The following is a 20097-nucleotide window of genomic DNA, read 5'->3' on the forward strand; positions in this document are numbered from 1 at the left end:
GTAGAAAAGTTCTTGTTGTCGAACTAAAATTTAGTCTATACCTATATCTCTCTAAAAGCTATTGCCACTCGACTTAGTTGGAGTTATTGAAACTTCGACTTTTAGAAGCTCGAGTTATGGCAGTTTGACTGTACGATGCATATCTAGAAAATTTCTACAAATTATGCTTGAAAAGTTGATGGGTTTGATGAAATCTTTAAGAATTCTGAAAAATTTAGTGCAAAGTTATGAGCTAATTTTTTATAAAATATTGATGTGTTTCTCCGGGGCGCTTGTCGTATACTCAACAGAGGTAGCGGCAATTAAAGAAGCAGCTGATTGGCTGCTCACTTGTTTGATAACTGTCACGGAGGTTCACAGTCGACAGGCAAGCGGCAAATGGGGGCGCTGAGCTCGATGATGGTGCACTCGAAACTTGTTGCGGAGTGCCTGACTTCACTTTCGATTGCATCCAAATTCTTCAATGTACGAGTATAACTCATCTGAGTGGGCTAGATAGAGGACCTGTGCGGTAGTTACCCCCGCGAAACGAGGATTGGGATCTCATTGTGTACCTGCTGTCTGCTCCTGGAGAGGTGGGCTTCTCATCAACTCAACGAGCGCTGGGAAAGTATACAAACGAAATCTTTCTGGTCACGAGTGTATCGGAGGTGCTCGAGGGATCTCCTGAGGTTAGCAAAAACTCAGCTCTCGAATTTCGTGGGTGCCCTTACAGGACATTGGCCGTTGGGTACACATGCTGTGAAAGACGGCATTACTTCGAGTCCTGTTTTGTCCGTTAGTTGCATGGACGATGAGGTGGAATCGTCTCAGCACTTTCCCCTTAACTAAGATTTAAACATCTTGGCTCTCATCTCATTGTCACGTCTGCTGAGATAGGAGTCATTGATATTAAAACCAAATGAATTTCATCAGAAATACGAAGCGTAAATCAGTAATCGTGCGGTTGTCTTCAATAAATACACAACCCCCCTCCACCACTTTCTTCCCAGTCTTCTTATCTCCTTTACTATGGTATCAAAGAGGACGAATTTTCGATTTTCGTCCAAGTGTGCCCTCTCTATGGGCAACCATTTCAACCTAACCTAGTGGTGTGTTTATAATTTTGAAACGAGGTGTTCATTTATGGTGTGGGAGGAAATAGTAGTGGTACGAATTAATGGTGGTTCGGGCAAATACAAAAATTATACTCGCTTCTTAGCAGCTCCTCATCTCATTTCGAAGAGTTGTAAATACTCAGAAATAAAATTCGTATTTATTTTTTACCTACTATCTCAAAGAAAATTTTGCGCAAACAAACGCCATCAAGCTCTTTCTTTTTTACTCTCTTCGCATGTAATAAGATTTTTCTTTCAAACAAATCGATCCGCCCTAATGTGCATACATATATCGAATTATTTTTAACATGCACAGCAAATGATTAGGCGGCATTTATATTACTACTGCTCGCTATTGATATGTTTGCAAATGCGCATTAAGTTGAATTGTTTACTATCCTAATTTAACTAAATTACACAAGGCGTTGTTGTTGACTTTTCTTCTATTTCTGACTGAAAGGTGCTTCAGTATTTAATCATTTTATTACCGAGCAGAAAAATTATTTCTTTAAATAAAGGCATTTTTCATATGAGAGAAAACTTGTATCAAATAAATAAACAAAGCGCCAAAAACTCACCCCCAACCTTTAACTAAATACACCCCTAATAACAGGACTGACCATGAGCAAAAGCATATTGGCGGGATTGTTATTATTCCGCTTCTTGTTTGAAGTTTTTAGTTTTTGTTTACCTGCAGTTACTAGGGCGACCAAACGACATAACTTGTCATTGCCGCTGTCATTTTCAGCAACGAGAAAAAAATATTCCACCAAATACGCACTCAACTGCGAGTAAATTTTAAAATATAAACAGTTAAATAATAATAAACTAAAAATGGAAATATCCGAATTAGTGTCAGCGCGAAGATTTCGCGAATTCAATACGCAACAAAAAGAGGAATTGTTTGAAACTCTGCTGCAGTTAATTGTGGCCATCGACGAGATACCTAAGAGGTCCTTACGGCGCACTTTGGACGTCACCTTGGCCGTGTTGCAGTACAAGGGCGAACAAGTAGCAGCCTTACAGTTGCAACTAGAAGACAAAGCGAGCAGTGAAGGTAAGCTGGAGCGCAAAAAAAAACAGAAAACTACTTTTGTTTCAAAATATTTGACGAGCAGTTGGTTATTTATGTAGATGACTCGCGTACAGAACGTTTAGTGGATGAGAATGAAAAACTTAAAGTTATGTTAGAAAAGCTAGAAGATGAAAAGACGGAGCTTAACGGCAAAATTAAGGAGGTAATTCTTGTTTTGCTGCAAGGCAAATATTGTATATTTTATATTATATAAGTACATTCCTTGGATGGCTAAAGAATTTTTTAATTCTTTTATTTGCATACCAACAGCTCACGGAAGACATTTTCCAGTTGCAAAAGCGCATGCAAGAAGCTGCTCAAACTGCTGCGGCCGAAGGTAGCGATAAGGACTCCTCTGATCCACTTTCAGAACTGGATAAACAGGAGGATTTATTACGAAATATCAACTCGAAGAATAAGCATATTAAGCGATTACTACGTGAAATAGAGGTGATTTATGTATATGCATAAGTATGTATTGAATCAAAAATTATTTGAATCAATGGCTGAGCGCCTTCAAATATGTATCGCAGCAAGGGATGTTAGCATACATAGAACAACAATAGTTTTCATGTTGTATAGTTGATATATAATAGGAATTGCATGCCTTTTTAATGAATATTCAGGAATTTCATTCCTTTTTAATGAATATTTTAAATGAATATTCGGTAATTTTTTTACCTAACTATGTATTAGCCTCCGCCGTGGACGAAGGGGTTGGTGCGTGACTACCATTCGGAATTCAGAGAGAACGTAGGTTCAAATCTCAGTGAAACACCAAAATTAAGAAATACATTTTTCTAATAGCGGTCACCCCTCGGCAGGCAATTGCAAACCTCCGAGTGTATTTCTGCCACGAAAAAGCTCCTCCTAAAAATATCTGCCGTTCGGAGTCGGCAGATATATAAATATATTAACGTCCTTTTTGGCTTATTTTCGCACTACTGGGAAATAATTTTTCGCAATAGCAAAGTAGTGCCTATATTTCCAGCGTATGCCCTTTCTGTGATTTAAATAATGAAAATTTTTAAATAAAATATTCTAGCGTTAATGCATTTTGTTTTTCGCTGTCGTAAAAATTACAAAAAATTAATGAACCTCAAGCAGCTGATTAGAGTATAACTACTCCATACAAATTTTCAAGCTTATCTATACATACAATAATTGGTTACTCAGTAAGCTAATAAGGTAATTTTACAAAAACAAAATGCAAGCGCAAAACAATTAAAGCAAGGAACGAAGTGAATACTCATAATATAACCCATGGACTTTTCTTGCAATCGCCTCTTTTTCAGTTAGTACTAACCTTAAAAAAACAGCTGTTAAAATTTCATGTTATTCTATTCATTATTTCATGAGTTATTGTGCTTAGAGTGACGCTACTTTTGTTACTTATGCTTGCATATATTCATTTATCCCACTATCCCATGTCATATCTTGTAGGCGCTTCAAAATCAAAATATAGCACAGTCCAAAACTATTATCGAATGCGAAACGGAGCTGCAACAGAGCAAAGCAAAACTTCTGCAACTTAGTGCCGATATAACACTCGTTAATAGCGAGCGAAAGGCACTGAAAGAAACTGTTAATGAACTGAACATTGAAATCACGCGACTCGAAGGCAATATCACCTATCTTGAAGAGGAGCGAGAGAAAAGTGAGCGCGATTTGAGGGGTTTCATAGAAAAGTTGGAAATAAAGGCGCAGTCATGGAAAAGTATGTTGGATGCGAAGAATAAAGAAGTGAAGAAATTACGTATGCGCCTCGAAAAGGTAGGAGAGCCAACAAGCCTCGTCGAGAGTAAAGCGCGCAGCGCCGACAAGGATGGTATGGGCAAGAATGCCACTACCAGCGATGACGAAGAAGAGACTACCAAGCTTTTACATGTAAGAGATATTATTTGTTTGCAAATTGCATTTACACACATACACACATATACTTACTTCTCTTTGAAGGCCCTTGAATCACGTGATAAGCATATCGAATCGCTCGAATTGAAAATAAAATATTTGGCCGAAGAAATGATGTCAACCACACAACTAATGAACCAACTCTCTGTTGAGAAAGAGGAAGCACGCAATCCCAACAAAACTCGAGCCTGCTGTAAGACCATTGAGGAATCTCTTCATGCGGCCAACGTGCGCTGCAACGAGCTCTCCGAAATGTTGGACCGCAGTGAAGAGGATAATGCGCTTAAGTCCAAGCAAGCAATGCAAGCCATTTCAGAGCTCGAAGCTTACCAACTTGGCGAAGAAGGTCTGGTAAAGACATTGCGCAAATGCACTGCCCTTGAGCAGAAGGTCATTTCACGGGACAAACAAATACGCGCCCTAATTATGGAACTCAATTCGATGCACGAAATTGCACATGAGAATGGTATACTGCGAAAACGTTTGAATATACCCGATGACATGGTAATATCGGCGAAGAATCTGATAGCCAAAGAACGCAATAAAGATAAAATGATTGAACGACTCACGTTGAAGTTGCGCGCTTCAGAAGAAATGCGCCTTCAGTTGAAGCTGGACAAAAACGATTTGAGGTGGAAGATATTCAATTATTACCTTTTTGCAATGCTTATAATTAATATTTTATGAACTACAGAAAAGAATTGTTGGATATTCAAAAGCAACTACAGACGACATCTCCACCTGCGGTTGAAGAGGACAAAGCTACCATGGATAGCCTGCACATACCTAGCGAGGTCGGTGAGGTGACCGAAAGTGTAAATGCCAGCAATGTGGTCCATAACGCTGCTATTAACTTCTGTGCGAACTGTAAACAATCCTTAGATGTGAGTTTAAAGTATTAGTTTTAGTACCCACATTTCAAAACATACTTTCCAATAGATGCCAGATGAGTGTAATCAAGCCATAGACACCACGCAGCTTAAATATCAAGATGTGCTCGATGAAAATGATACTTTGCGCGCTGGCATGTTAGAGATTCTGGAAAAACTCAGAGAATATGATGGTAAAGGAGTTGTAAAATAATTTTTATAATAGGCATTCACATTCCCATTCATGTAGGTGCGTCCGATCACATCACCATCGACACGGAAATGCTCTACCGACTGCTCGAAGCACTACGCACTAGTTCAGTGCCGAGCACTCCCAAACGGTTGCAAAGTGAACTGCAAGCTCTGAAAGCGCGTGAGGAAGCGCTACGTGCGCTTATAAAACAGCAACCGCACACACATGACCGCGAAGGCAATGAGACTGATGAGCTAAGTTCTGTGGAAAGTATGCGTGAAGGTAGCGAGCTACGCAACGGCGCTGACGAAGATTTATCACTTCATTTGCCCAATCCCTTGGATTCTTCCACTCGCCCTACCACGCCCAACAAAAATATCAAGCAAAAAGAACTCCCTGTCATATCAAGTGATAAGTCGATTTTTGAAGTCGAGGCGCGTGATCTGGAACTACAAGTAGCCGAGTTGAAAATTTATCGTCAGGGTTTTGAAGATCTCCAAGAACAAATGAAAGCTAGTGACGTGGAGCTCACACAACGTTGCGCTGATTTGACTGCACAACTTGTGAGCGTACAACTAGAACTCAACAAAGAAAAGTGTTCATATGCTTTCATGCGCGACGATTACGATAATACTCTCAACGAAGCCAAACAAAATTATTTACGTCACATAGAGCAAGTGACCACGCTCCAAAAAGATAAAGGCTCACTTGAGGATAAACTGGCCTGCGTTGAAAAAGAGTATAACCAATTACTAAATGCAGGAAATTATAGCAAAGAGGACTATTTACAAGTGCAAGCGGTCAATTCAGATTTACGCGCGCAACTTGCGTTCATCATTGAACAGCTCTTTAGTGGTAAATTGGCAGCCGACTTTCAAATTCCCGATGTGTGTGCGGACTATGGCATTATAAATGAAAATCTACAATTGGACTATTTAACTTTTGAGGAATATAAAGAGCTGCAAACAACGCTGAAGGAATCACAACAGCAGCGTGAAGAATCATTGAGGAAGTCTGCACAACTTGAAAGTTTACTGGAGATTGCTCAAAGCCAAATTCAATCTCAACAAAAACTTTTGAATGAAATCACGGATAACCATGTTAATCTGCGACATCTGGTAGCAGATCTACAAAGTAATACAGAAAAGAATCTGTTATTGGCGAAAATGCAAAGGGAACTCGATAGTGGTAAGTAGTTTTTGCTAGTCCCTATCATCCTTATTTTGCTAAGCTGATCATTATGCACCTGTGGCATAGCGGTGTGAAACCAACGGTTATGGGCGCGATAGGGACTGATAGTTTTTCAAAAACCTACCATCGATAAAATACAGGGTCCGCCACTCGAAGTGTAACCAATTAAAAAAAACAAATTTAGCTTGGAAAATTACTTTTATTCCATTCGAAGTACAAAATGTGTGACAATAATACAAAATTAAGAATCAATTTACTTTTGCTCGATATGACCATTTTTACCCTAACGCATCGCAAACAGCCCAAATGTGACTAACAGGTATTTTGGCCCACTCGCAGACAATGGCTTTTTCAGCGCCTCGAGACTGGTGAAACTTTTAGTTCGGACCTTACTCTCCAAAATGTTCTGAATTGAATTGAATCGGACTCGCGTCTGGTGAATTTGAGAGCCACTTGAGCGATATTTGAAGAAAAAGAGGAATGACATAATATTTTCAATAAAAAAGAAAATAGAGGTAGAAAGACGGCAGCACGAAGAGTTTGAGATGTTAGCAAAGAGGAATTCAACCTGAATTTCATCGAAAAAGACAGAAATAAAATGGTTTCAAGTAATATCTTGTTCTTGGAAAGACAGGATTGGAAATCTGGTACACTTGAAATATTAAAGGAGCATTTCTCAAGTCTGTTAAATGGGGAATATGACGAAGAAGAACCCAAGCCAGTATATAGTGTGGAGGATCAAGTACTTCTACTCGACCAAGATGAGGTGAGAATATCAAGAAGGGACCTTAGACAACAAGATCCATTGAGCCGACGGTATATAGGCTGCACTGCAGCAGCGAGAAGCTTCTTCTTCTTGATTGGCGCAATAACCGCTTAAGGGTCGTTTCTTTCTCGTGCTAACTGGCGCCATTTGGATGAGCCTAGAGAAGCCGAGTCCTTCTCCAACTGATCTATCCAATGCAGAGGAAGCCTTTCTATTCCTACCTAAAGCCTAAACCTAAGTGTAATCTATACAATTGCGCAAAATAAGTCATAAAATTTGTCAAATCTTGGAGAAGATCTTAGGTAAGAAAAATTGACACAGGTGGTCGGTCTGTGACTACTTGTAATCGCCGCTTATTTGGCTTTGTAAATAGGTAAGAATGAGGTTAAACACATTCTTTGACTCCAGCCAAATCTGAAAGTACCTTTCCGAATCAAATCCCTTTGGTGTGACTTCTTCAATTTAATCAAGCTCACAATTAAAAATTACACAACGCAGAAAAATACGGTGATTTTGTTGGCTTCGGCATGCCGTACGTAAAGTTTCTTGGGAACTTGGGAACCATTAGTCGACTAAGAAAACAGGGATGCGCACAAGCAAACTGAAAGAACCAGATATAGAACAGTAGTAATCGACAAAGTTTTTCAGTCTCATCCCAACCCTACAAACCACTGTGATCTCAAATATCACATAGATTAACAGTATAAGTATAGACTATCACTACGATATATGGAACGGAAAACAATCCCAACATGGCTACATGATGACTTGAAAAATGGAATACAGATGGATCCAAAACGCTCCAAGGGGTAGGAGCAGGAATAGTGGGGTCTAGAGTACAGGTACTAAATTTTCCCAGCGGAGATGGAAACAATGGAAATGGTATTCAAAAAGAGATTGAAAAAGTAAAAAATTAAAATACTCTCGGACAGTCAATTAGTCCTCAAACCCTTAAATAGATTAACGCTTAATTCAAAAGTCCCTATAGAATGTAACAAGACACTCAACACACCGGCGGCTATCGATCAAGTTTCCCTGCTGTGGGTACCAGGACATGAGGGCCACGAAGGAAACCAGAAGGCAGACATTTATGCCAAAAAAGGTGCGGGAGAGCCATTGATGGGATAAACCCCATTTTTCGGCTTTAACAAAAACAACCCAAAACAGGAAACCCAAAAACCTTTACCATTGCCATCACCACCACTATCACATGGTGGTAAGTCATGCGGGCTACCGGGCTTTCATATTATTTTGTTAACAAAGACCCGTAAGATGCATATATTTCTCAGTTTATTCCAAAATTGTTGAGCCTTGTGACCCGGTCATTCTAGAAAGAGAAAATAGCATCATTACTTGGTAAGATTCTGATATGCAAGGCATGGAAAATAGCGATCGAGATTAATTTTGTTATCTACGAGTATTTTAAAAAAATATTAAAAAACTAGCCACTAGCAATAATCTCTCACTATGACGGGTTTCGCACAATATTTGTGGAACATTTGCCATGAATTTTTTTTTTTAAGCCAAACAAGAGTTGTCGAATTTGCGTTTTGACTTTGACCAACTAAAGCAGAAGTGCTCGGTACTAGAACGTGATTCAGATGCTAAGGACCATAAACTTATCCAACTCACCAAGGGCTTCCAGTTGGAACGCAATTCTAAGGATATCAAGATCAAGTAAGAACGAATAAGCATTTTACACACACATTTTTTCACTGAATTTCCATTTTTACAGGTTTCTGCAAAAATCGTTATATGTTTTGCGAGAAAAATACGCCAAATTTACACCGCTTATCTTCCTGACAAATTTTGTTTTTGCATATACCAAATTTACAAAGAAATCTCTTCGAAGCACTGAAAATGATAGAACCGATAAACTCGTTGAGAATGTTAAGGAGACAATTATGGCTAAGTTAAAAACTGAAAATTTGTTTGTGGACGATTCGCATAGCTTAATCAAAGTATAACAAACAAAATTAGCAGAAATCTATTTATTAAACCGTGAATATAATATTTTTTTCAGCTCATTAAATCAGAAACGCAGTGTAAATTGTTGGAAGAAAATTTGCAAGATTTGCAAAGAAAATACGATTCCCTGGAAGCAGAGCTGCTGGAGCAACGCATACGTTCTGCGAATGAATCTGAGCATTGGCAAACAGTAGTCGCGATTTTCGGTGACCGTGTAAGCGAGAGCCATCCGAGCACTTCAAGTGATGAGAAAACGCCCCAACCTGCCGAGAAAAATGAAGAAGAATGTCTCAGCGTGCGTCAAAAAGATGTAGCCACCAATACTAATGCACCAGTGCCAGCTGAACGTAAGTTATCGGCTAACGCAGAAGCGCATCCACTTAGGAAAAAATCAACAGTTGAGATGTTAGATAAAAACCTTTCACCCATCGGCTCCCCTATGCGACGCATACAAAAAGTAAGCGCTACAACACAAACCTCTGAGGAGCTGAACGAAACCCATGCTGTGGAGACGCATAATGTAGAAAATAAAACACCCGACCAATCAAGATCAACGGAAAAAGAAGCGGCACGCTTAAGCCCACCACAGTCGTCTCAAGAGCTTGAACGATTTGCTAATGATGCTAAAGAGCCAATCGAACTAAAAGATCAACTAATTAGCAAAGAAACTAACGATGCCGTGGTACAAACGGAAAGCGAAGTGACGGAATGTCATAGTGTACAAACCGAGAGTTCAACACTTACAGAGCAACAAGTTGAAGATGTAAAGTTGTCCAAAGAGCTTGAGCAGCAAGTGAAGGAAATGCAGCAAAAATTAAAAGAACGAGACATTAAGCTTGCGGAAAATAAAGACGAGTAAGTGCGCATGCAACTTAAGAAAATTATATCTATTAAGTCGCTGAAGTCTGTTGCTTTCTACAACAATGAACATTATGGCAAATATGGTCGAGTATCGTCTTGTTACTAGGACCTTTTAGGAATACTCTAAGAATTAAAAAAAAAAATATTCTCTTTATCAGATAGTCGCCATAGTCGAATGGTTGGTACGTGAATACTTTTCGAGCTCGAAAACCCGGCTAATAGAACATTTTTCTCTAATAGCGGGGGAGGGGCTCCGTAGGCAATAGCAAGCCCTCGAATGTATTTCTGCCATGAAAAAGCTCTTTATAAAATATATCTGCCATTCGGAGGCGGCATAAAAATCTAGGTAATGATTTCCTCCATTTTTGGAAAAACATAGAGACGCACATCACAAATAGGAGAAGGAGCTCAGCCAAGCACCCAACGCAGAATGGAAGCCACTATTATATATATACGTATAACTAACGTATAAATCGTTTTGCATGTACTTCCTTTACATCGACAATTCTTATGTTACTTCCATCGCTGCTCAACGTGCAATCAAGTTAAAGGAGGCTGGCTTCTTGAGGCAATCTCTCAAAGGACATGGTAGCATTTTTAGGAAGTTAACACGTAATTTCTCTGAACTTCGTACAGATCTCTCTATCCGCAAACTAGAGTTTGAGGGTCTTGCCAGGCAATCTTTCCAAGTGTAAGAATTGGAAAGAAGAGAAAATCTGCACCGAAGCTGGTACCTCTTTCTTCACAGATGGAATCAGGAGTCTCAGCACGGGTTTTCACTAAACCAGCCATTTTATCTATTTCCTTAAAATTGCCGAGTACTGCTAGTGTTTTTCAAGCAAAAGGGAACGTAGAAGCGAAGGAGGTATTAAATTTTCTTCCGATGGTACAGATCCAAACTAGTCAACTTTAGTAAGGAGCAGATCAAATTTCTTGGAACGCAATCTCATGAGCTGATCTGGGTTCCAGGACATAGGAACTTAGTGGGAAATGAAACTGCTGTGATAAGCTTACCAGGAAAGGGACTAAGCTCGTCTCAGAAACCTTACACCCGGTCATCAGTATATTCCTGGATGTTGTTAAAGTGTAATTGCCTTATATGAGCGAGGGATGGTTCCTTCACATTCGGCTGGGCGTATGTTGAGTATGTCGGGGAGGATTTTGAATAGACGTTGGGTAATAACTGCTCTCGGTAAGTACCATGAGATTCGAGTCCATAGGTTTGTTTGTCTTGTCCCGCCTCTCTGCCTGTCTATCGGCCCGCGTCTAATGAAAAAGAGCAAATTAGGCACAAACATACCCATCGTCCATATATATAAATAACTGTACATTTCAAAAATCCGATATTTCACCCATTGTCTGTCAGTGATAATTGTAAATAACATACAATTTAAATTCCAGGCTTTTAGCAGCTAATAAACGCATTGCGGACATTCAAGGCCAATTAGAGCTTAGTAGGAAGTTCGACGATACTAAGACAGCTGCTCAAACGGACACAAGTCCAAAGGGCGATATTATTGAGGTATGCTAATGAATAAAATGAAATAAATAAATGAAATTGTATTCTTTGCCATAATTTGCGTTATAGAAAACTATACTCTCATTCCACACACTACTCAGTGAAAAAGATAAGTCCATTAGTAAATATCAGGACCTCCTACAAACTGAACGTGAGCACATTCAAATTACCAACACAAAGCTGAACAATGAAATTATGGATCTCAAGACTACGATTACAAATTTGAATTTCAACATCAAAACCAAAGATATGGAAATACTTGAGTTGAAGACCAAATTAGAGAGTATTAGTGCGCGTAAAAATTCTTTAGAAAAGCTGGAACTCGCTACAGGCGCTGCCGGTGGGGGCAGCGATGATAGCGGAGATAATAGTTTGAATGAGTTAACCGATGAGAAAATCGAGGAGATGTTTCGACAAGATCCCGCGGCATCATCGACAAATGAACATAATGGAGATGAGGTTAAAACGGCAATACTTGTAGATGGCAGTGAACAGTTAGAAAAGCAAGACACAGAAACTCTGAAGGAAACGTCATCGCTGCTTAAACACATTAAAGAGTTGAAGGAGAAAGCTAGCTATTGGGAGAAAACGATGTCTGTTAAGGAGGATGAACTGAATTTATTAAAGGAAAAGTGAGTTACAACTGTTTTTTCGAACTATTCGAACATTTAGTTATAAAGGGTTTTTCAATAAGGGCGGGTAGATGTTGAAATGGAATAAAATAGCGTTTGCTGTGTGGCACGTAGCGCTGTCCTGCTGGAACCACATGTCGTCTAGGTCCATATGCTTCAATATGGGCCATAAGAAATTGGAAGGGACACCACGTCTACCGAAAAATGGGCGCAATGCGCGCGTGTTGTTCAATCGTGTAACTTGCCATGATGATTTGGCATAAACAACTGACAAAATAAACAAAAGATTTGACAGATGTCACCAAAACAAAAAGGCTGCCAAAATCGACCCGCGCCAATTGAAAAACCCTTTACATAGATTAATTAAAATAATGTGAACTCATTTAGAAGCTTAGGTCGCATAACTTGATATTAATTTATTACAGAGTAAATCTCTATGAGCAGCGCGAAAAGTCGTTGGAGTCCACTATTAATCCGGAAGTAGAACAATTAAGATTGCTGCTGGAAGAGAAGGACAAGCATATCAATGACCTTACAGAGACACTCAACAATTTTCACGTAATATCTTTTAAATTGAATTTTATGAACTCAAATTACATTTGCATAATCTCACCTCCAATGCCAGGACGACCAGCAACGCTACATTAAAGACTCCTCCAGTTACTCGGCCGATCAGATATCGAAACTGCATGCCGATCTAACGCGCACCGAGGCAACAAACAAAATTTACCACACACAAGTCGAAGCACTGCGACGTCAAATCTCTAGCTTGACACAACGTGAAAAACAGGCGCGAGAATTAAATCAATCACTACGCAATCAACTCATAAAACGTCCTGTGGTTTCCATTAAGTCCGAACTAAATGCACGAGTTAAAACTGAGAACCTGCAGAAACGCATACATGCACTCGAACTGGAGCTAGAAGAAGCGCGCGCCCAAATACAACGCCAACAAATTGTGCTCGATGCGAAGCGTGCGAAAAGTGCAGCCGAAGTTGGTCTTTGGGAAAAACAGAAGCGTTGGCAACAGAGTGCCGAAAAATTCAAGGCAAAATACGAGGAAACAGATGGTGCTTTGGAGAAAACGCGTAGCCTCTTGCAGTCTGCACGAACAATGATTGCGCGCTTGGAAAAGGAGAAACAAACGCTCGAAATAAAACTCGGCAAAGCTGGGCAATGCGTTGGAATGCAGACCATGAAATGTTGTCGCACACCATCCTGCCCGAATTTGCAGCATGGTGGCAGTAACAGTAGTAAGTATACGCCTTCTGAAAGTCCAGAAACATACACGGGCGCGAGTAGCGAATGCAGTTCACCGGCACACAGTGCGATTGACCGTCATAAGCATATGCGGACACATGGACATTTCTGTGTCGGGGCTAGTGGTAGTGGCGATGTATGCAGTGTGACCGATAAACATCAACCACATTCGGAATTGATTGAGGCGCTTAAAGCGCGAATTGAACTACAGCAACGCAAGATACTTGCGATGGAATTGGAAGGCAAAGGCAGCAATGCGCTCACAACGGAAATGGAGAAATTACAAGAGAAACTTTCGGAGATCGAGGCACAGAACATACGTTTGGAAGCTAAGAATTTACAATTGCAACTTGACAATGATCTAATGCGACAAGGTGATGCCACAGAGCGTTTGCAGAAGCGCATCAAATACTTGGAAGAGTAAGTGATGGCTATTGAGAATTTTTTTGTTATTCGTTATTATACCCACGCGCACACAAAGGTAAAGGAATGAAAATATAAAGTTTAGGGGAAAAGACATCCATTATTTTCTCCGTAGATAGTTGTAGATGCTTTCCATTTCAATTCAACCGGGCTATTCGGGTCATGTTCTTCGATTTCGATGAAACTCAAATATGTTGCTCTCTGGTCAAAATAATGAGACACGTATTTTTTTGTTCGCCCGAAAAAAAATTTTTTCAAGAGTTATCGGCAATTTTATTGTTCGGCTCAAGCTCGATTTTTTTTAATTGTATAAGAAAAACTTTTTTGAAACGCCCATAACTTAGTCAAATATGAACCGATTTTAATAATTTTGGGTTCAAAATGATCGTAATTACTTACACGAGCGACTTCATGTGGAAACAATTGCAAAAAAGTAGTTGAAAATTTTTTATTTAGCAAAAAAGAAAAAAAATTGAAATTTTTTCGAAATTCAATATTTCAAAAAGTGTATTTTTTTTTTTATAACTTTTTCCAAATCAAGAGGACACCTCAAACTTCAATTAAGCTGAATGCCCAGTAGCTAAAATGAGTTGTTATTGAGTAATGAATTTTTGAGTAAAAAACCTGTTTCGCACTTTTTGTTTTTTGCAAACTAAAAAATTTTCAACTACTTTTTTGCAATTGTTTCTACATGAAATCGCTCGTGTAAGTAATGACAATCATTTCGAACCCAAAATTATTAAAATCGGTTTATTTTTGACTAAGTTATTAGCATTTAAAAAAAAATTCTTATATTATTAAAAAAAAATCGATTTTGAGCCGAAAAACAAAATTTGCCGATAAAGCTTGAAAAATTTTTTTTTCGGGCGAACAAAAAAATACGGGTCTCATTATTTTGACCAGAGAGCAACATATTTGAGTTACATCGAAATCGAAGAACATGTCCCGAATAGCCCTTTTGAATTGAAATGGAAAGAATCTATATAAGAAAATTTTTTTTAATTACTCATAATTTTTTTTTTTAATTACTCACCGATGGTTTTTAAAAGCTCTTTCATGGCAGAAATACACTCGGAGATTCGCCACTGCCTGCCGACATGCGACAGATTAAATGGAACCAAATTTTGTAGAGATCACGGGCATCAATCGATTAAATTCCGGCATCAAAAAGTCGTTTATCATGGCTCGAAAGCGTTCGCCATTCACTTTTACATTTGCATCAGTCTCGTCGTCGAAGAAATTTGGACCGATGATTCCACCAGCCCATAGGTCGCATCAAATGGTTGTTTTTAATGAATGCAATGACTGTTCTTGAATGGCTTCCGGTTGTTTTTCAGCGCAAATACGGCAATTTTGTTTATTGACGTAGCCATTAAGCCAAAAATGGAACTCATAACTGATCGCGATAAGTTGGCCTGAGCCCGCGATGAACACTTTTCACAGAGCGTCAATTTTCGTATATTAATACAATTTTACGATTTGTAAACGTTGTTGAGGCGTCAGTCTCTCCCTGATGAAATTCCAATGAATACTGAAAAAAAAATGTATTTAGTTTGACAGTAGTTACGCGTGATATTACAAAAACAAAACTTTTGGCAAAAGTGCGTCCAATCTGATCACCCTCTAAATAGGTGTAGGTGAAAATGTAAATAAAAAAATGGAGTTTTCTGTAAATATAAGGTTTGTTCATGCAAAAATAATCCGGTAACTTAATTTCCGAGAACTCGCCCTCAAAGAGAAAAATATCAAAACAAGTACATGAACGCAAAGCCAATAACAATTTGCAAGTTTAACGAACAGCTGATTAAATTGTTGGCGGGAAAAATCACAAAAATTAAAAATTTTTTCAGTTGAGGCTTGAGGCAGAAGTACATACCTCTATATCATTGGCCGGTTCCTATTTGATATCTGACTTCAAATAAACTTTTTACGTTTTATCTAAAATATATTTACTCACATTCTCCATTTTAATCACCTTTTTTTATTTTGATCTTTGATTCATTTCGCAAATTTTAATTCGTGTTTATTTTCACATCGCGATCAGTTGTTTTTCTCACTTGCAAACTCTTACAAGTAAGAATTTATGCAGTAAAAACTTGCAATTTCCCCTCAAAATGAAGTGTCATTCTGTTCTCCCACTTTCCCCTACTTGGCAAGTTTTTTGGATACATGAACTCCAAAACTTGATAGTTCGTAACAACAAATTTTACAAATTATCTGCTTCATGAACAAAACGATTTTCTTTGGTAATTTCGTTGTTGATGGTAATTTACTATTGAAAGATAAGAATAAAGCAGTCGTGCAAATAAAATTTTTTCTGATGCCGATTTGAAAGACTTCGCGCAGCAATGGCTGACTTTTTGACAGTTAAAAAACTATACTTTTGCCACAATTTCTAGAATTTCCCATCGAACTTGGTAGTTTAAAAAATTGCTTGCACTATCCCGTCCATTCAACTACGGCAACCGTTTTATTATAAATGATACAAAATTGGTTATAAATAACGACCCCTCAAAATAAATGCATACGTCGAAGGTAAATTTTGAGAAATGGTCGGTGCGATGCCAACGCCAACTTTTGGGTAGATTTGCTGATCTCGACAAGGACTTAAAAATTTCGCTCAAGCTTGAGGTCGCATTTTTTAATTGAAAAGACTTAATTTCTTAGCATGCAAAAATTAATAGCCAACCTAAATTAAATTTTACTGTAAGATGCGCGGTATATAAATTTACTCCTTTTTTTTAGTTACATTATTGCCTTAAAAGAAGAAATGGCTCAAGCTGAAGCGCGGCGGGAATTGTGCAAATGTTCAGGCATTAAAATAAATACGCAATTGGGTCAGTCAGCTGAGCAGACAATACTTTCATTGCGTGGCATTGTGGAAAAACTGCGCGCAGAAAATAAGTTCCTTAAAGATGGTCGACGTTCTTGCGAATCACGAGTAAGTGTCGTGTCAAATAATAAACCCAATTACATGCTACAGATGTATATCTATTTATATATGAATTTTCTTGCACTCTCTAAGAACACAAACGAAGCAACTAGTGGAGATATGAGTAGATTACAAAAACTGTATACCGAATCGCTGGATAAAATAGCTGCTTTGCAAGTGGAGTTGAGTATGAAAGCGAAATGCAGAAATTGCTGCAAGGTTAGTTAAAGAAATTCACTGTATCTATACAATAAAAGTTCCTACAGTTTTTCAATTGAGATATTTAGCTACTCCTCTATTATTCATATTCAAAATTTTCTTTTTACTTTACACAGACCGACACTCATGTTAATGACGAGCTGGCATTTATCAAGGAACAACTTAGTAAAAAAACGCAACTGTTGCAAAAAGCAAAAGTTCTACTCACACGTGCCGCCGCCAAAGAAAAGGTGCTCAAGGAGCAATTACTCTTGTGGAAGCGCAAATGTTCCGAGCTTCAAAACGTTCCCGTGATAGACGAAACTAGTGAATAATTGCGCAAACTAAAGTGGAAGTACAATTTTAATTTATTACAATAGTTGATTGATTTTAATGTCATCTAACGTATTCTTTTACATCATAATTACGACAATAACGATAATATAAAACCTTTTGTTTGTATTTTCTTATAAAAACAAAAAAAAAAACGACATTGTTATTCATTTCATTTCCACTTCATTAGGATTGTATTTTAATTGTAGTGTGATTGTGGTCGGCATATTCACATCACTGACCATGATGCTGGCTCCGTCAACGAGCCCTAGTTCAGCTAATGACATAGTGAGATGTTTGCGTGTTTGTTGCTCTATATTCTTCACCGTCGACATGTAAAGTGTTTTATTTTTGCCATCAAATATTGTAGTTAAACCTATAAATGACATTTATATATACATTGGCTCAGGAACTGCATTTTATAATTTTGCTTTCTTGCCATACCTGGGCTTTTTAATTGGAAACGTGGACTATCGCAGAGTATCTTAATTACGTCATCAAGTGTAGTAGTGTTTGGGTCATCAACATTCAAATCTTGCGGTACATTACTACAAGCCAAACAAGTATCGCTTTTTTCCGGTGGGTAAGTGTAGGTATAAATGCCGTCTATGTCGTTGAAGTTCATATAGTTATTCATGTTATCATAGCAGCTCGTTGCCAATTTGAAAACCTTTTAATGAAGAGAATTTTCTAATGTAAACGTAACTGGAAGCAAATCTTGTATTTACCTCAGTGGCGCAAACTGCGGCAATAACAGCATTAGTACTAGCTACAGCTGGAATTATGTGTTTGATAACGCCTTGCACCAACCTTGTAATATAATATTTATTTTTAATTTTTGAAAAAATATACGAAAATACTTGCGAAATCTTGCTTTTCGCTACATAGCTCAACTCACCTGTAAGTAACTCCTGATATATTAAATTGATTAGAACGCTCTAGCGAACGTTCGTATACCCATGCAATATGTTGCGGATCATCACCATCCAATGGTGCACCAAATGGGTTTTCCTTATCCCACTGTATTATTTTGACGTACTCTATGCAATGTTCTGGCAGGCGTGGTGTATTGGCAATGGTGCACAATGGATATGTCACTTGTGGTGGGAACAAATCTAACGTACATTCAATACAAGACGTAAGTCCAGGCAAGATGACACGAGCATTGCCTTTGAAACCTTCAGTGCCACCATCAACCAAAGGTATAATAGTAGATGGATCAACGCTACCATCTTCACTGTAATCCAGCATGGAAATAAGCATGCCATTTATCCAACGACGTGCAACTATCGAATCTAAACCACATACAATAATGTGAAATTGTGAATAGAAACCCTCGTCAAAATCTTGGATTTTAGCGAAATGTGGTGTCACACGACAGGTAGGCACACGATTGTTTATAAAACGCGCTGCACACTCCGCCTTGGATAAACCGAGGTCTTTACGTCTGAACAGGAATTGGCGATTCAAATTCGACAATTCAATTGTATCCATATCGATTACGTGTAAATTGCCAAATCCCATCATCGCAAGATCTTTGAGCAGTTCACATCCAAGGCCACCAGCACCTACAACACAATTCAACGTATGTACATCTTCTATTCTCCATGGAATATTATATATTCATACCTATAACAAGAATTTTGAGCACATTTTGCAAAATTTCCAAATTTTCAGCTGACGCTGTAAAATCAGCCTTGCAGAATGGCCCCGGTCGCTCCAATATGTGACGCAGACTGTTCCACCTCTTGCTATTTAAAGAATTCAGCGCATTAGGGGAACCTGATCCAATGGTTCCTATATCGGATGCCATTTCAAATTTATCACAAGCACAATCCAATTGAAATACGTTTACGTTTACTTCAATGAAAAAACCCAAGTTGGCAAAATATCTGGAAACATAAATCAGCTGTTTGCCGGCATAACAAACAGCAGTAATGCCAATTTTAAAAATTAAAATTTCCCTTTTTCGTAATCTTATTAACGGACTTTTGAAAAGTGATAATTATAGGGCTTGGCCATCCGAAGTAATAACACGTTCACATATGCATTAATCACCTATAAATCCACCAAATTAATCTACCCGTTCAATACTGCTTTGAGAGGTTTTTCTTCATAGAAATTATTTTGATGGAATATTTCGGTGTTTTTGGGTTCTTTAATTATTATTAACGATATGAAGAAAATACAAGGAGAAAGAATAGCTAATTTAATTGCGCAATTGGCTGCTAATAATAACCAGTTGGAGGAAATCCGTATGCGACGTTTACTGAGGTTGCAAAAAATTATGGTAGCAATGCGCATGGGATATTCTATATTACATTTTATAATAAGTAATAAGAGGACATGGCGACCGCCGTAGCCGAATGGTTTGGTGCGGAATTCACAGAGAGAACGTTGGTTCGAATCTCAGTGAAACAACAAAATTAAGAAAAATATTTTTCTAATAGCGGTCGCCCCTCGGCAGTCAATGGCAAACCTCCAAGTGTCTTTTTGCCATGAAAAAGCTCCTCATAAAAATATCTACCGTTCGAAGTCGGCTTGAAAATTTAGGTCCCTCCATTTGTGGAACAACATCACAACGCACGCCAGAAATAGGAGGAGGAGCTCGGCCAAACACCCAAACATTCTACGCGCCAATTATACAAAACGTTTATGGACACACGCTGTTTTCTGCAAAATGAATCCACAATTAACAATATTTAACAAAACTTTTATTATAATTATGTTTACAGACCTGTTTTTCTTTGCCGCCATCCATTTCAGATTTTGAGAGAAAAATTTTGAGCGCTTTTTAATTACAGATTTTGAGTTAAGCGCGAAAAAGTAGATCATCTACTTATATGTGAACGTATTATAAAATTGTGGT

At 38.4% G+C, this 20097-nt stretch overlaps 2 protein-coding genes across 2 annotated transcripts; one reads left to right on the forward strand and one right to left on the reverse strand.

Moving 5' to 3' along the window:
• Positions 1-1931: 1931 nt before the first annotated feature.
• Positions 1932-17320, forward strand: LOC129241722 (centrosomal protein cep290). Its single transcript, XM_054878203.1, has 18 exons — positions 1932-2154; positions 2232-2335; positions 2443-2622; positions 3616-4059; positions 4129-4715; positions 4778-4967; positions 5023-5146; positions 5203-6333; positions 8626-8779; positions 8838-9063; positions 9126-9925; positions 11333-11453; positions 11520-12082; positions 12508-12640; positions 12708-13762; positions 16511-16706; positions 16791-16916; positions 17033-17320. Exons 1-18 carry the CDS (start codon positions 1932-1934, stop codon positions 17228-17230), a joined length of 6555 nt encoding a protein of 2184 aa, XP_054734178.1. The 3' UTR covers positions 17231-17320.
• Positions 17246-19121, reverse strand: LOC129241721 (nedd8-activating enzyme E1 catalytic subunit). Its single transcript, XM_054878201.1, has 5 exons — positions 18858-19121; positions 18127-18796; positions 17957-18038; positions 17673-17898; positions 17246-17604 (listed from the first exon to the last, which is right to left on the reverse strand). Exons 1-5 carry the CDS (start codon positions 19039-19041, stop codon positions 17396-17398), a joined length of 1371 nt encoding a protein of 456 aa, XP_054734176.1. The 5' UTR covers positions 19042-19121; the 3' UTR covers positions 17246-17395.
• Positions 19122-20097: the final 976 nt, after the last annotated feature.

Source organism: Anastrepha obliqua, chromosome 3 (genome assembly GCF_027943255.1).
Source record: "Anastrepha obliqua isolate idAnaObli1 chromosome 3, idAnaObli1_1.0, whole genome shotgun sequence".
NCBI classification, from domain to species: Eukaryota; Metazoa; Arthropoda; class Insecta; order Diptera; family Tephritidae; genus Anastrepha; species Anastrepha obliqua.